Source organism: Rutidosis leptorrhynchoides, chromosome 2 (assembly GCF_046630445.1).
Source record: "Rutidosis leptorrhynchoides isolate AG116_Rl617_1_P2 chromosome 2, CSIRO_AGI_Rlap_v1, whole genome shotgun sequence".
Classification (NCBI taxonomy): domain Eukaryota; kingdom Viridiplantae; phylum Streptophyta; class Magnoliopsida; order Asterales; family Asteraceae; genus Rutidosis; species Rutidosis leptorrhynchoides.
Genome location: NC_092334.1, coordinates 631,155,350 through 631,173,573, shown reverse-complemented (window position 1 = coordinate 631,173,573; position 18,224 = coordinate 631,155,350). Strand labels below are relative to the sequence as shown.

Sequence of the window (18,224 nt, the reverse complement as noted above, 5' to 3'; positions counted from 1 at the left end):
CAAGTTTGCCACTTGATTTCATCTTAAACTTCATTTGTATCTTGACGATTACAATCAACGTTCAAACCTTTCATGATTCTTGAAAACATCTCAATCGAGAGTATGAACCAACCGCACTTCATCTACGGAAGAAAAGATTGATACATATAGTTATACACCTGAAAACACTCGGAACCTGAGTAAACGTTTAACACGTATCTGTGCTAGCTCTTTTGGCGTTGTAATTTGTGACAACCCGGAAATTTCCAATCAAATTTAAACTTTATCTTTATATTATTCCGACACGATAAGCAAAGTTTGTTAAGTTAAATCTCAAGAATTTTAAACTGTGTTCATACATTCATTATAACCTCGACCAAATTCCGACGATTCATGAACCGTTATATATAAATAGATATGTATATATATTTATATATATATATATATATATATTATAACTTGAGAATATTAATAAAGTATTAAACGTATATTACTTTACACGAACGCATTTGTTTCAATATGTTTATCGATGGAATTAGAAGATAATATCAAATGATTGATTTATCAGATACATTGTGATATGATTACGGGTCTATGTTATGAGGTCCACTGTGATTTAAGAAATCTATTCTTTTTGACAACATTCGGAAAATGGTAAAGTGATTTATAAGTAAGAACGTGGAGTGTAAATAACTTAGATGTTGGATATCGACAAGTTAAGTAACTCGACATTTTTCATACGTTTATTTAACCTTTGGACTTTATCTCATGCTTCACCAACAGACCGTAATTTAAAAACTTGAAACCTATTATGAATATATATGATTCTACTTTTCTAAAACGTTTTATGATATAACGATTTTCATTATTTTAACCTTTTAACAAAATGATTCTTAAATATATTTAGTTTTAGAAAACAAAATTATCATATTTATTTGATTTATTTTCAAACGTACAAAAACGTTTTTAGTTTAAAAAGAACTTTATTATTAAAACGTATATAACTTTTATAAATATCTAGAACCACTTTTGACAACTCATTACTTAACCAGTATGATAAAGATAACGATATTTATATTTTATTTTATCAAATATAAATAATGATTTAAATTAATTTTATATATATTTATACTCGTATTATACGTACATAGTTTTATACTTTTACTATACTTTAACTTTACCTTTACTTTACTTTTACTTTACTTTAACTTTAATAATTCACTTTAATAATTCATACTTTAATAATTCACTTTAATAATTCATACTTTAATAATTCACTTTAATAATTCATACTTTAATAATTCACTTTAATAATTCAAAAATCTATTATAAATAGAATTCAATAGGTTTCATTATTTCATAGAAACTTGAAAATATATTTCTCTAAACTCTCTCAATCGAATTACATATATATATATATTTACTTAGTACTATTTCAAGATATTATTAGTATACATAAAATACTACGACGGAGTTATATTCAGACGATTTCAAAATAAGTTTTCAAATGGGATATAGCTAAGGAAATTATGGGTTATAGCTATGAAGGTTATGGGTATTGATCGAGGGTATTGCTCGTGAGGTCAACCTAACGTTTATCATTTTCGTTGCGTCTACGTACTTTCCTGCAATATTGAATCACAATATTGATACGTGAGCATTCATATCTTATCTTTTATATATTAATAGTGTATCCCTGACTAGTGCTCGAGTATATATGATTATGCATGTTTGTATGCTTAGTTTCGTCGTTAAATAGTTTATGATAAATCACGAATTTGATACATATGCTACTGAGATAAGTTATATGATATGCATGTCGTTGAAAAGCTGAAGAAAAAAATTAATAACTTTTCATTTAGAAATCGTGTGGTTTCGATGAACGGATTAAAAGATATGGTCAACTGAATTATCATTAATTTTAATATTATTATTAAAACGATTATTATAACTGTTATCAGTTGATGTTATTACTAAAATTATCTTTATTACTAAAAATTAATATTTTTATTGAAACTATCATTTTATTATTTTTATCATTATTATTATTATCAATATTATTTTATCAAATAAATATGCGTACAAAGATATTTTTACCACACGTAATGTAATTACATTAATAATACATACCACTATATTTTTATGATATTAAGTGAATTTTATAAATTTTATTACTTGAGATATATAAAAGTATATTTTTATCATATATGAATTTTAATATAAATTTTTATTTATTAATAAATGACATGTATTATTTAGTATAATAAGATCTGATAAATATATTTAAATATATAAAACTACTATATATAAGTTATATAATAAACATGTATAGATTTTGAAAGTCATTTTGGGTCAAGTTGACTTTTGTTGACTTTTGCATGTCGGTCTCGAGCATTAGGATTGTGATACACTACGACTTGACCTAAATTGTTAGACAGATATTGACCAACATATAAATATATATACTTAATATAGGTTCGTGAATCCGAGACAAACCCTGCACTTGTTCAGTGCCGTCATATACATAATTGCTACAAAATACAGTATTGTGAGTTTCATTTGCTCCCTTTTTATATATATTTTTGGGCTGAGAATACATGCGCTGATTTATAAATGTTTTACGAAATAGGCACAAGTACTAAAACTAATTCTATGTGGGTTTAAACCAGAAATATACCCTTAGCTTGGTAACATTAAACTACTTGTCTATGTACGGTAGGCGCGAATCCTAAAGATAGATCTATTGGGTCTGACAAACCCCATCCTGACTATGGGATGCTTTAGTACTTCGAGGTTATTTTGAACACACCTGATCAGGTGTACTTCAGAGGGTAAAACATGAACGTTAAGGCTTGTTACCGGGTGCCTACAACTTATAGAATACTTTTATACACTTGCGAGTGTACGGATATTTATAGAAACTGAAATCTTGTGGTCTATTACTATTACGGAAATGATGGATTATGATAAACTAATGAACTCACCAACCTTTTGGTTGACACTTTAAAGCATGTTTATTCTCAGGTATAAAAGAAATCTTCCGCTGTGCATTTGCTTGTTTTAAAGATATTACTTGGAGTATTTCATGGCATATTTCGAAGAACGTTGCATTCGAGTCATTGAGTTCATCAAAGATTACTATTAAGTTAATTTATAATTGGATAGTGGATATTATGAAATGGTATGCATGCCTGTCAATTTTCGATGTAAAGAAAGTTTGTGTTTTAAAAACGAATGCAATGTTTGTAATATGTATCATATAGAGGTCAAATACCTCGTGATGTAATCAACTATTGTGAATCATTTATAATGTATATGAACGGGTCCTTTCATAATTACCGAAAATAACTTTGCAATATTAGTCAATTTTGTCACAACTCCAGCAAGTCAACTTCGATTTTCATTCGGATTAACCTTATTATAATCTTGATATATATGCGTGCTCTTTTGTTGTTACCGGGGAACCTTTTATATCCCACCATATTATCAGTAGACGTACCAACAACCTCGTTGCTCCTTGGCTTAAATCTCTCAGACAAATCACTATATTTATCTATTGAATCCTTATCATATACTCATCCGCATCTTGTAACGAGAACTGCCATACCAATTATCGGGAATCAGCAATCAGTACTTTGAAAACTCACAGCATATCTACATCAATAGTTATATGTATGACATTTATCTCTTAGAATTATGATCTCTCCTTCTGGAATTCTGAAAAGCACTCAGTCACAAATCAATACTCTGAATGTTGAAAAAGCTGAATGAAGCAGCAGAAATCATAGACAACCGTAAACTACCATAGTCATCGAAAGTTTGATGATAAAGAATAGTATGTTGGAAAAGCTCAAAAAAGTTAGAACTAGAAAACGGATTGAGCTAACCACGAAGGAGACCAAGGAAAAATACAAGGACCATACCATATATTCAAAGAACCCAGGTAATTCTGGATCCGATGAAACCTTCAATGAATATCTTGCTCTGTACTCATGTTAAAATCTTGCGAAAAATCTTCCTCATCAACCATCGAACTTAGAAATTCCAAAATATCATCATCAATATCTTCGATATTTCTGAGGATATTTTCATAAATATTTTCGTCCGAAATTATATACCTCTTCGTGCTTCCTGTGTATCATTATGTTGGAAACATCCAATGGAAAATTTAGTACCGAAAAGCGGATTATGCGAAACTATGAAGGAAGCCATGAACAAATCACAAAGAATAAGTTTGACTTCAAAGAATCCAAATGATTCCATTTCTGATGAAACCTTTAGCGAATACCTTGCTTTCGAATCTAAACCCTTACGGATAAATCTTCTTCATCATCCATCGATATTAGAAATTCCAAGATATCATCGTATCTTTCATTATAAATATCCTCTATATTTCTGAAGATATTTTCATAACTATTCTTATCTGAAATCAATAATCTATTCGTGCTATCAATGTTACATCATATAGAAACTGTTAGTTTCTATATTCTGTAAACTTTCGAGCTTAAAATATGAATGTTTTTGAAGTAGTGTTGGGAACTGATGCATTAGTTAGTATAATATAATGACACTTGATCAACGTGATTATATTACAGTAAGTCATGCTGAGTTTCTAATGAAACCTGATGATGGTTCAGAGTAGATTATACCATCATCATGTGTCATGTTACATAACTCTTTCATTCTACATAACCTCCGAACATATCAAGAAGAATATATTCTTGATAGTTCTATCGTCTGTATTTTTGATAAATTTGAAAAATCAAATTGTGCTATCACGTTCCACCCTGCTTAGAACATTATAATCATTTAGAACTCTATATCTACAAATTCTGGACCATTATTCGCTGGACTTGGAGTCGGGAAGAAAAAACAAGAGCATGGAGCTCCGAAAAATAAAAAAAATAAAAATATAAAGCCGATCACAAACATAGGAATTACAAACCGTGTATATCAATGTTTATCGCCACATAAAGACACGGGAGAATCAAAAACACTATAACCCCAAGGGCGAAGTAAAAGAAAACAGATTCCTCCGGTGAAAGTTGGAAAAGGAGAATGATTGTGGCAATAGTCATGATAAGGACAAGGATCAGAACTGGATTAAGCATTTTCACAATCTTTTGGATGTATAAATAAGAAAGAAAGTATAGGAATGGTGAGAATAATGGAACGGAAGAGCTTAATTTATAGTGGAAATATTATACAGAGTAATCGAGACAGATCACCGTATTTAATTATAGAGATCTTAATTTCCTTACTCGCCGAAGAATCAAATCTTTTAGATTTCGAAGATTTTCTTTAAATCCCTTAAATTCCGGAATTCAACCCTCTACGTCAAAAGCTATTACGCACCATATATTCTAAATTCAACCATGACTAGTCAGAAGTTATGATGAAACTTATCTTTCTCATTTCACTATTTTATGATAACTTCATTCGTACGCTTTACATAATCAAATCGTTTTATTCATATTAATCAATAATGATAAAACTCTATTTATCAGCTCATATTCGTCAGGAAAACATATTTATTGTTAGCCATGACGACCTCGCTCAAATTTCGAGACGAAATTTCTTTAACGGGTAGGTACTGTGATGACCCGGGAATTTCCGACCAAATGTAAACCTTAATCTTCATATATTTCCGACACGATAAGCAAAAATCTGTAACGTTGAATCTCGAAAGTTTTGGAATTATATTCATGTAATCAATTACCCTTTGACTATGCCCGATGATTCACGAACAATTGTGTGTAACTAAAAATGTAAATATATATGAGTTCTATACATAGGTTATTATTACTTCCATTAAAATACATATACATATTAATATAAATGTTATTATTATCACTAATAATATTAATGTTATCACTTCATTATTATTATTAATCCTATTATATTAGTTACTAAAAATTTATATAATTAATGTTATTATAATAAAATTTATCACTTCTTATAATTATTTTTACTATTATCTATTATCAATAAAATTATTAACATTATAATTCTTATTAAAATTACTCATAGAATTATATTGATAACTAATCTTATAGAAATTTAATAAATAAATATATACATAAATAGATATATATATATATATATATATATATATATATATATATATATATACATATATGTATACAATTATATAAACTACAACTATATAAATAAATATCTAATCAGATTTAAAAGAAAATTTTTTTATATTTAGTAAAGATATTTTTTTATGCAGATATATTTAATTATATAATATAGATATATACAAGTGATATTCCTTGGAATCTGTTCTCTATTATTTTCTGTCTTTCTGTTTACCTTGTGAACTCTGGTCGAACTTCCTTCATCTATATCTTTCGATCACAAGTATAGTTGGTAAAACAAATTCCTTCCATTTTCATTATCTGTATTAATCGTAATTACCTTTTAATCTCTGTTTGAATTAAATTAAAATGTTATAAAACCTGTCTGTGTTATCTGTTCGAGTTCAGGAGAATCATTGTGTCAATTTTGATCGTGTTTTAAAAATCTAAAAGTGCAGATAGATTAGATATCAGCTAATCAATCTTTCTGTAAAGTCTCGCGTTTTAATTCTTCGAACCATAGATAAATTTCGAAGTCAAACTTTTATTTTTAAAAAGTCAAACATTGTTCTTCAATTAAATTCACGATTTCTGTTATGTTTCAAATCAAATTGAGGATTCAGTTAGTTTCTAATGTTGATTTTCAACAAAATTCATGTTGTGATCTTAGCCTAAAACATTAGCAATTGCATAATCAATTATTTTTTTTTAAAAACCCACGACACAGCAGTCGCTGTTGTATCTGTATTTATTTTTTTTCTTCGCGTTTGATTAATTTAAAAATACACTATGGTTGTTAGTCTAATTCGTTGTAAATCCTAAATCCAATTCAAAAACCGTTTATGAAAACTCATTACAACCTGTCTCTGGTCGACCTAGTCTGGAAAGAAGAAGATATATGGGATGACAGAATCAAGGGTTAAATATAAATCAAATAAGAAAAATACCAGATAAATTGAAATGGATGGATGGTTTAATGGGTTATCGGTTTAGCGAGTGGTCTCGGGTTCGATTCCGGCCTGGGAAAATTTTCTTTGTAGAGCTCTTTTTATAAGGTAGTCCTCTTTATAATTATTATTAACATTATTGATATTATTATTATTTCTATTATTATCATTTTCATTATTGTTATTATTATTATTAGTATTATTATTGTCATTACTATTAAGTATTAGTATTATTGTTATTATTAAATATTAGAAATATTATTGTTATTATTATTACTATGACAATTATTGTTACTCCTAAAATGTTAGAAGTATTATTATTATTAATTACATTAAGAATTATTATTACTGTAATTATTAATATAAGTATTATAGTTACAATTACAATTAGATTGTTTTTATTTATTATTTAATATTGTTATCACTAATATTTTTATCCTTACTAGTGTTATCATTAAGTAGTATTATATTAACATTAATAATAAAAAGATTTTTGTATTAAAACTATCCTTAACAGAAAAGATTAATATTTTATAGTACCATCACATCTTTTAATAAGATTATTAACATTATTATTTTTAGTAATATTAAGTATTATCATTTTACCATTTCAAATATCATTTTAGTATTATTATAATTACTAGTTTGTTAACAAACAAAATGATATATATATTTAATACAAATAACACAACAAAATTTATATTTTATTTATCTAATATATATAGAGAAGTATATAAGAGATTGATATAAAAATTATATCACTAATAATAATATATATGCTTGTTCGATTACGATTATATGTTTTAATATATATATACAAATGATATAGGTTAGTGAATCCGAGGCCAACCCTACATTTATTCAATGATGTTATATGTATTTTTACTACAAAATACAGTACGGTGAGTTTCATTTGCTCCCTTTTACTCTTTACATTTTTGGGCTGAGAATACATGCGAATGCTTTATTAATTGTTTTACTATATTTATATGCGCGAGTTTCATTTGCTCCCTTTTTAAATGCTTTTGCAATATATATTTTTGGGACTGAGAATACATGCGCTGCTTTTATAAATGTTTTACGAAATAGACACAAGTAATCGAAACTACATTCTATGGTTGGATTATAGAATCGAATATCATCCTTTTATTAAGTCTGGTAATCTAAGAATTAGGGAACAGACACCCTAATTGACGCGAATCCTAAAGATAGATCTATTGGGCCCAACAAGCCCCATCCAAAGTACTGGATGCTTTAGTACTTCGAAATTTATATCATGTCCGAAGGAGGATCCCGGAATGATGGGGATATTCTGATATGCATATTGTTAATGTCGGTTACCAGGTGTTCAATCCATATGAATGATATTTTTGTCTCTATGCATGGGACGTATGTTTATGAGAAATGGAAATATGAAATCTTGTAGTCTATTAAAATTATAAAATGATTATTTATGTTAAACTAATGAACTCACCAACCTTTTGGTTGACACTTTAAAGCATGTTTATTCTCAGGTACGAAAGAAATCTTCCGCTGTGCATTTGCTCATCTTAGAGATATTACTTGGAGTCATTCATGACATATTTCAAAAGACGTTGCATTCGAGTCGTTGAGTTCATCAAGATTATTATTAAGTCAATTATAGTTGGATATATTATGAAATTGTATGCATGTCTGTCAACTTCAGATGTAATGAAAGATTGTCTTTTCAAAACGAATGCAATGTTTGTAAAATGTATCATATAGAGGTCAAGTACCTCGCGATGTAATCAACTGTTGGGAATCATTTATAATCAATATGGACTTCGTCTGGATGGATTAGGACGGGTCCTTTCACGACCCAACCCCGTTGACTTTGACTTTGACCAAGTTTGACTTTTAGTCAAACTTAACCAAACGTTTATGCGATCGTTCTAACATGCTTTAATAATTGTATCTTGCATGAAACTTGACAATTTGACTCACATGCTACATAATCGAGTCGTAACGAGCCATAGGACTAATTGAACATCTTTGGCCAATCGTGTTTACCGTTATTGATACAACCTACTTGTCTAGGTCAAGACTAGCATTCGTCCTTGCACACGTTTACTTGTGAAGTACTTAATTTACTCGTGCAATCAAGGTGAGATCATAGTCCCACCTTTTCAACAACTTTTACGCTTTAAACTATGGGATGAGAAACATATACGTATCATACTATTATACTTTGAACACAAGTACGAAAACAAACATTCCATGTGCGAGTTTGAACAAAAAGCCTCAATTCAATTATCATTAGTTACCATTGCAGGGTGTAAATGAGAACTTATATTATGTGATCACATGGGCTTGATGAGCCTCATTCGGACAGTTCGCTACCGTTAGCGGATGAAATATATTTTTGAGTATAGTGTATGTTCTAACACTACTTAACAGGGTACAAAACAGTTAAGTTTGATAATTGGGTGCTCGCGATACAAACAACAACTTTGGAATGCAAACGATTTAGACAATCAACTTATATTAAATCTTGTGGTTCAAATACAACGTTTACTAAAACACCTATGATTTCACCAACATTTTCGTTGACAGTTTTCTATATGTTTTTTTCAAGTCCTTGAACGCTACGTGTTACATGCTTCCGCACTCTTTTTGATACTTGCTTGGATGTCGAGTATATATGCATAGTTGGAGCGTCTTTTGGCTACTTTAAATTGTGTCGCATAGGTTTCATTTGTACGTTAAACATTGTAATGTAATTAGTCGTTGAACTACTTTTGTAAACTTGAAACATCCTTTTACATTTGAAATGAATAAGACATATTTTGGTCAAACGTCATTTTAAAGACTTATGACCACCTAACGGGACCTAAGTAGACGGCGCCGTCAATGACGATTTTGTCGGGTCGCAACATTTCTCATCCTCTCTTTCCCGCCAATTATCAAACCAAGTTAACCAATCCTCCCACTGAGTAAAAACGGGAACAACCACATCTATCCAAATGTGTATCCTACTCTAAAGAGCGTTAGCTATGGTTCATTCGAACATCACGTGGTTAATGGTTTCAACAAAACAATTACAAGAGACACAACTGATATCTTGGATATCAACACAACGATGAGATAGATTAATACGAGTCAGTAACCTGTCCATTGCTAAACGCCAAAGGAGAATGTTTACTTTTCGCGGAATGCATTTGAACCACCGAGTATAAGAGTCAGCCGAAGGTAATTGAACGTCATCTATGTGATTTCGCGTACAAACAACAGAGAATTCGTTAGTAACTCCAATCGTCCAGCACCATGAGTCTTTGGATTGAGAAAAATTAATATCTCCTAACTTGATCAGTCATTGAGTAAAATTTTGTTTCTATCACCGATATTCATCATGGTCCAGGACCAAGTCCACGAATCGTTTACCATACGATCAGCGATTTTACAATCCTTCTCCGTCTTGAGGTGATATAAGCGACGGTATTTGTCTTTCAGTATACCGTCCCCCTGCCAATTATCTAACCAAAAACATAAATTTTTTCCATCGCCGATCTTAGCACGAATAACATTTGCTGGAACCAGACCTTTTTGTTTTGCCTTATAAAAGGAAGCTATTATGTTTGACCAAATTCCTTTATAAGTTAAAGTTGACCAGTCAATTCCTGCTAGCTCGCCATGGATTGCTTTCACTACATTAGCCCATATAGAATTCGAAAACATCAAATAACGCCACAACCATTTAAACAGAAGAGCCAAGTTAAACGCTCGAAGGCTCCCGATATCAAGACCTCCCTTTTCATGAGATGCCAAAACTTGATCTCATTCCATCCAATGTATTTTTCGATTACTATCTGAACCACCCAAAAAAAATCGAGCACGAAGCATTTCTATTTTATGAATCACCAACTCTGGGCATCTAAAAAGAGATAGGTAATAAATACCCATACTCCCCAATACCGACTTAGTTAATGTTAACCGCCCCCCGAATGATAGGAGGTTAGCTTTCCAACCCGATAATTTTTTAACAAACCGATTCTCGAAATCCTTCCAACTCGAAACCAAACTCATATTAACGCCGATTGGTAGCCCCAAGTAGGAAAAAGGAAACTTTCCTTATGAGCAACCAAACTCGTTAACACAAGTGTCTAACATCTCATCAGGAACACCAATACCATACAATTGGGACTTAGCGACATTTATTTTCAACCCCGAAAGTCGATAAAAATCATTAAGAGCAAGTAATGTATTCGATAAACTTTCCTTGTTCCATTCTGATAAGATAATCGCATCGTCCGCGTAGAACAAATGAGATATATTAACGAATGGTTCCCCAATCTTCACGCCACTAATGTCACATGACTCAACTTTGTTTTGAATACACAAATGTAAACCTTCCATTATAATTAAAAATAAAAAGGGACTGAGTGGAACACCTTGTTGCAGCCCACGATGAAGACGAAACTCCTCCGTTGGACTCCCGTTAAGAAGAACAGATGTACGAGCATTTACAAGACACATCCGGATCCACGCCCTCCAACAATCTCCAAAACCAAGAATCGAGAGCATGTATTCAAGAAACTCCCAACTAACTGTATCATAAGCTTTTTCAAAGTCCACCTTGAACAACATTAATTTTTTCTTCTTTTTCTTACACCAGCCCATTAGTTCGCTTAGTATCATCGGCCCATCAAGAATTTGCCTACCTTTTATGTACGCGGATTGCACATTACTAATAATCTTGTCAATAACCGATGCCATTCTATTGGACAAAATTTTAGTAATTATTTTATATTGAACACCGATCAACGATATTGGGCGGTAATCCTTTATAGTCGATGGATTTGATACTTTCGAAAAAAGAGTAATAAAGGCAGAAGCAGCCACCTTCGGTAAACTACAGTTTTGGAATGCATACACGATCGATTTTAGTAAGTCATCCTTTAGAATATCCCAATACTTTTTCACGAATCCAAAAGTGAACTCATCCGGTCCCGGAGATTTATCATTACTGCACTCCCATACCGTACAACGAATTTCTTCTTCCGTTACCTCTCTTTGAATGGATTCATTATCAACATCAGACAATATAACATGTGGAGTAAAGTTAGCTGTTTGATTGCAATTGTTATCTCTAGAGAACTTCAATGAATAAAACTCTTTGAAAGCATTTTTTTACTAAACGTAGGTCCGTTACCCAAACTCCATTCAACGATTATGCCTTTAATTGTTTGCTTATTTCTTCGATGTTTTATCAACCCATGGAAAAACTTCGCGTTCTCTTCCCCCTCCAGCGGCGGAACTTGAACTGGGATACAGGTGGGGCGGGTGTAAAAAATTCTTAAATCTTTCATAATCAGCAGGGACGAACATTAAAAAAAACCTTAATTTTTAGTAATTTTTTTTTTTAGTGTAAAAATTTTTGTTCCGTAAAATTCAGGGTGGGCGGACACCACCTTTGGGATACACAAAGAACCGCCACTGTCCCCCTCGATATTCCACATTTCCACTTTACTTAGCCTTTTGTAACATGTCTTGTTCATCCATGTTTTGAATTCCATGAAGTTCATTAATCAGCACCTTACGTTCCTCTAACTCATCAACCGTGGCACTAGAATTTTCTGTTTTGACCTCGATATCATTCACCTTTTCTGATATAATCGTTTCTCTCAATTTGTTTATCTCCCGCTGATTACTAACCCATGGTTTAATTTTAGATTTCAGTACTTTAAACTTGTCGTTAAAGTCCACATTATCAACATACTCTTGCCCTTCCACAGCTTCTTTAACTAACTTATCAAAACCCGACATCGAAAACCAAGAATGGAAACATTTAAAAGGGATCGGCCCGTAATCCAACTTGCTATTATGTAACAAAATTGGAACGTGATCCGAATACCCTCTTGGGAGCGCCTCCAGTCTCAGATCCGGGAATATATCCATCACATTTCGAGTTACCAACACTCTATTTAACCGGCTCATTTTAGTTGCAGCTTTATTTATCCATGTGTACTTACGACCGCCCAATGGAATATCTACCAATCCTGCATTATTAATAAACGGATTGAAATACCCCCCTCGTCCCTGTTAAATGTCTCGCTTCTAATTTTATACGCACAAACATAAATAGAATTTTTTAGCCATACTCCGTATTATTTAAAAAGAATTTTAATTTAACTAGAAAAGTTTGTCATGATGAACTTGGTCTTTGTAAAATAGTGGCCCACCAACAATGATATCGGAATCATAACTTAAAAGTAAAAATCTATAACAATACCAATTCTGGTAGGAAGATTTTCGAATTGAAATTTTAAATACGTACCATCACATGTCACACTCATCATATCATAATTCAGTTCGTTCATATTTCATATTCATGCTTATTTCATAAAAACAAAACCTAGTCCCTACAATTATAAGAATAGAACAAATGTACTGGACCTAAATGATAAAACATGAGAAGGTGGTGGGTTATAATGTAAATAGTGTCGCTCCAAGTATCCAACACTACACTCTTAATTTACATTACACCCTCAAGTTATACATTTTTTAACCATTCATACCCCTCATACCCACATTCTTATATATACACCCTTCACATCCACATTACTATCACTTCTACCAAATATAACTATAACTATATATTTATTATTAGTACTCCTAATAATTTTAATCTCCCAATCAATACAAATATGACGAATGATGTGGCGGAGCAAGGGTCGTTGGCGGAGAAGGACTACCACGACCCTCCACCGAAGGCGTTCTTCGGCGGCAAAGAGTTGACCAAGTGGTCATTTTACCGAGCTGTCATTGCTGAGTTTATTGCTACACTTTTATTTTTGTATGTAACTGTTTTAACAGTTATTGGTTACAAGAGCCAGGTTGACCTGGGTTCTGATTCTTGTGATGGTGTTGGTGTTTTGGGTATTGCTTGGGCTTTTGGTGGCATGATATTTGTTCTTGTTTATTGCACTGCTGGTATCTCAGGTGAGTTTACTATTTGACATATTTTTCTTACTTTTCTGATACTTATAACATGTGCTCCTGTTGTTGTACATATGATAGGAAGTAGTAGATACTCGTATTAAAGATTTTTGTCTTTTTTTCTATCTAGGTTCACATTTTGTAATACCTACATGAATTATTTGTGTAACTTATGAAATGCTAATTGTTTACAAGATACTACTATTTCAATCATTATTATTGTTATCATCATATATATTTATTTATGATTTATGATATGATGAAGAAAATATTTCCCAGGAGGTAAATAGTCCGTTGAGTGCAGCTAGTTAATTATGGAGGTTTGAGGATTAGGGATTGAACTTTATGTCTGGATATTGTGAATAACTCCTCTTAAGCCTAATTAGGGATTTACAGTGAAATGTGTTTTACCTGACATCGGGGTGACGCATGGGTTCCCAATGTACGAGGTTTACCTTGTTATGGGGAGCCAATGTTCGTTCATAGGATAAAAGGGTTCCTCGTTACCAGAAAAAAAAGATATCGTGAATAACTCGGATTGAGATGATGATCTCAATGGGGTGCTTAAATGTTGTGCCCATGGTCGAATGTCAAAATCATGTGATGATCCCGGGAAAATATCCAACCCAAAGGTAAAATATCGATCGTGTAGACGATCGTAGAGGGCAGATCGTATAGACTATAACATAGGGAAATTCGTACGAGACGCATGTGGTGACTTTGATAGCCTATATTTATATTTATAGGATATAAATTAGGGTTTTGGATTGCTCGGAGATCATGGGCAATGTGCAAAACCTAATAAATCCATAAATAATCAATTCAATAATCTTTATATGTCTGTATTCAATTCAAATTTTAAACATTAATATTAGCACAATTTATTTAATGTAGATGGAAATTGAAATGCAATGTGGTTTTGTGGTCCAATTGTATTGGGGTCGACCTATTAAATAACAAGAACAATAATTAATTGATTTGTGTGAATGTGTAGGTGGACACATTAACCCAGCCGTAACATTTGGTTTATTTTTGGCTCGTAAGGTGTCACTACCACGAGCCATCATGTACATGGTGGCTCAATGCTTAGGGGCCATTTGTGGTGTGGGTTTAGTCAAGGCTTTAAATAAGACTTACTATAATACTTATGGAGGTGGTGCTAACGAGCTCGCCCATGGCTACAGTAAAGGCATTGGGTTGGGTGCAGAGATCATTGGCACTTTCGTTCTTGTCTACACCGTTTTCTCAGCCACCGATCCCAAGAGGGGCGCTCGAGACTCTCATGTTCCCGTACGAAAAAAATCCTTTTTTCTACATATATAACTGCAAACAAATGTATAACTATATATGTTAGTTCTAATGATAATTTGACCAACGGGTTTATTTTTCACATAGGTGTTGGCACCACTGCCCATCGGGTTCGTTGTGTTCTTTGTTCACCTAGCCACGATCCCCATCACTGGAACCGGTATCAACCCGGCTAGGAGCTTTGGGGCCGCTGTAATTTACAACAAGGAAAAAGCTTGGGATGATCAAGTAAGTTATAACAATGTTTACTGGTTGTTACATGTTTTTTTAACCGGTTTAATTACTTTATAATCTTTTCGAATCGGTTTTGCAGTGGATATTTTGGGTCGGACCCTTTGTTGGTGCAGCCATTGCAGCCTTCTACCATGAGTTCATCTTGAGAGCAGGTGCTGTCAATGCCTATGAATCATTCATAAGCAGTACTCATACTTAATTTAAGGTTTCAATGAGAAGTTGTATTTCATTCACCAAAAAAATGAAAAACAAATAAGATGTATTTGATGTGAATGAATGTTATGTGTTTTTTTTGGATGTTAGGGTCTCACTTTTTGTTCAATTTTCAATTGGGGATCATGAAAATGCTATGTATGTAAATGCATTATAATTTATAGGGGTGTCCCTCATTAAAAACTTTGTATCAATGCAACTCTTCCTATATGTTTTCTAATGTACGTTACAATAACGTTTCTATACTCGCGGAAAGGTAGTCTTTTTACTCTGATAAATATGTATGGTCTAACTGTCATATATGATTTCGGTCCTCGATTCCATAGACGAACTTGATGATGATTCTGATGTTTTGGCTCCTGCTTCTGCGTCGAAAGTAGCGTATGTGAATGAAGATGTTAATCGGTATTGTTAGGGATTTTGTTGGTGACACAGATTCTGGGCCTGAGTTAGCGGGCTGCCGGGCTCTTCTTCTGCTGGGCAGAGTCAAGCCAAAATGAACGGATCAATGGTTGATTTGGTTAAGGGTCCAAGTAGTGGACAATATGGAAGGCGTTCAAATGGGTTGTTGTTAACTCTAGCGATCCACCTCCCGAATCGGTGATTGTTAAAAAATCGAGAGTCGAAAGAAAAAAGAAATTTACTCATGTTGACGAGTTGGAGGTGTTCGGTGAATTTATTAAAGAGTCTTAGGTGTTGTGATTAGGTTTACTGTATCGGATGCCGAGGGCTTCTTTTTTGTTGTTTGACGAATATGAATCTTAATATACCGGTTTCCGGTTAGATTGGTACTCATTTTCTTCGTTTTAGTGGTATGTCGTAGGCCTTTAGATTTCTTTGTTAGTTTAGCGAGCTTTGTATAGGTTTGTTTAGTTTATGCTCGGGTTTCTCAGTTATAAGTTTGACGGGGGTTTCATTAATGATGAACCTTCTTTCGTGTTATAAAAGTTCATCCGTTTTTATCGCCAAAAAAAAAAAAAAAAAAAAAAAAAGAAGAAGAAGAGAACAGCCTTATCTTCTGATTGTTTCCGACCTTTTTTCTTAGCCACCCCAATATATGTTGCTAATGATGATTGAACCTATACTTCTTGTGAGAATATCAGTAACCTAACCAGCCACAAGGTTATATTTGAATATTTTCCAATGTTGTATTTTAATTTGATTATATTCCCGTATGCACAAAAAAATATTGTTATACGATGTAACACCCCGTTTTTCTAAACATGACGCTTGGGGCGTCATGCGGAGTCCAAGGATAGGTGTTTGAGTCGTTAGGACGCGTTTACTTAATCACATCTGACTTTGGATATTTTTAAAAGTGAAATTTGGTTTGATCAGGTCATCTATCGCGTTTCAAGGGGGTATGTCGCGTCCCATCACGTCGCGTATGGCAACAAAGTTAACCAGAACGCGACAAGCTGAAAAAACCCCATTCCTGTACGATCTGTGGCGTCTGAGTGATCCTGTCGCGTTTGTGGAGGTCGCGTATCGCGATGCCTTGTCGCGGAACGCGATACGTTGACAGTTCTGGTATCAAACTCGAATTTAAAAGGAATATTCGAGGGTGTTTCGGTCTTTTAGCATTTTGGACAGTTTGAGGGCCACATATCTGGCCAAAATCTTATCCCCATCTCATTCTCCTCATTTTCTTTCCATTCCACTCACACGCTAAAACCTTGAGAGAGAGTAAAAGGTTTAGAGAGAGAAAGCTCGAATCGGGGAAGAAGAAGAGTGTTTCGGGTGAAAGCTCGAGTGTTAAAGTTGTTCATCTCGTTCTTGACTACGTTTTGGTAATATTGGTAAGCTCTAACTCTGAATTTCTTTGTTTGATTCTTGTTCAAACCCCACTAGTTGCAAGATTTGGGGGTTTTGGGAGTTGTTAGGGTGTATGGACCTAATTAATGTGGGTTTAAGGTTAGATGACGAAATTGGAAGTATTTGTCATGGTTTGGGTGTTTAATCGCTAGAATATAAGTGTGTTGATGATTTGGGAAGTTCATAAGGACTTGTTTACTAGTCAAAATGAGTATTGACTTTAATTGTTGTCAAATTATGTTTTGGGTCAAGATTTGATGAATCGAGTGTTTAAATGTTTGAATCAAATGTTAATTGGTGTTTTGGAAAGTTGATCACTAGCCGTTAGTGATTAAAGACATTTTTGGGACTTATGTCAAAATGGGTTGATTTTGAATTGGGTCAAAATTGGTAATGACACTAATCTTGGATTAAATGGATGTTAAACACTTTTATTAAGTGTTAAATGACGTTTTTGAATGAAGGTAATCATGAGAAGCGATTTTGGGTTAAATTGGTATTTTAACATAAGTCAAACGTGGTCAACCGCAATATGGGTCAATATTGCACGTGTTGTGGTTTTGGTATAAATGACGTTCGAAATGATTACTACCTAAATAGTAATTTAGTGTTAAGGCCTAGGTTGGTCTAATTGGTGTCAAGTATAATTTGGGTTAAGTTATGCTTGTTTGAATGGGTCAGAATTACC

At 32.7% G+C, this 18,224-nt stretch overlaps 1 protein-coding gene across 1 annotated transcript; it reads left to right on the top strand.

The window, feature by feature from the left end:
- Nucleotides 1-13,618: 13,618 nt before the first annotated feature.
- Nucleotides 13,619-15,884, top strand: LOC139893639 (probable aquaporin PIP2-6). The gene is made up of 4 exons (XM_071876817.1): nt 13,619-13,969; nt 14,961-15,256; nt 15,362-15,502; nt 15,588-15,884. The coding sequence occupies exons 1-4, from the start codon at nt 13,675-13,677 to the stop codon at nt 15,705-15,707; spliced, it is 852 nt and encodes a 283-aa protein (XP_071732918.1). The 5' UTR covers nt 13,619-13,674; the 3' UTR covers nt 15,708-15,884.
- The last annotated feature ends 2,340 nt before the right edge of the window (nt 15,885-18,224 follow it).

Coding starts and splice junctions, on each gene's coding strand:
- LOC139893639 (XM_071876817.1), top strand. CDS start 13,675: ATGACGAATGATGTGGCGGAGCAAGGGTCGTTGGCGGAGAAGGACTAC. Junction 13,970..14,960: donor TTGCACTGCTGGTATCTCAG/GTGAGTTTACTA, acceptor GTGAATGTGTAG/GTGGACACATTAACCCAGCC. Junction 15,503..15,587: donor AAAAAGCTTGGGATGATCAA/GTAAGTTATAAC, acceptor TCGGTTTTGCAG/TGGATATTTTGGGTCGGACC.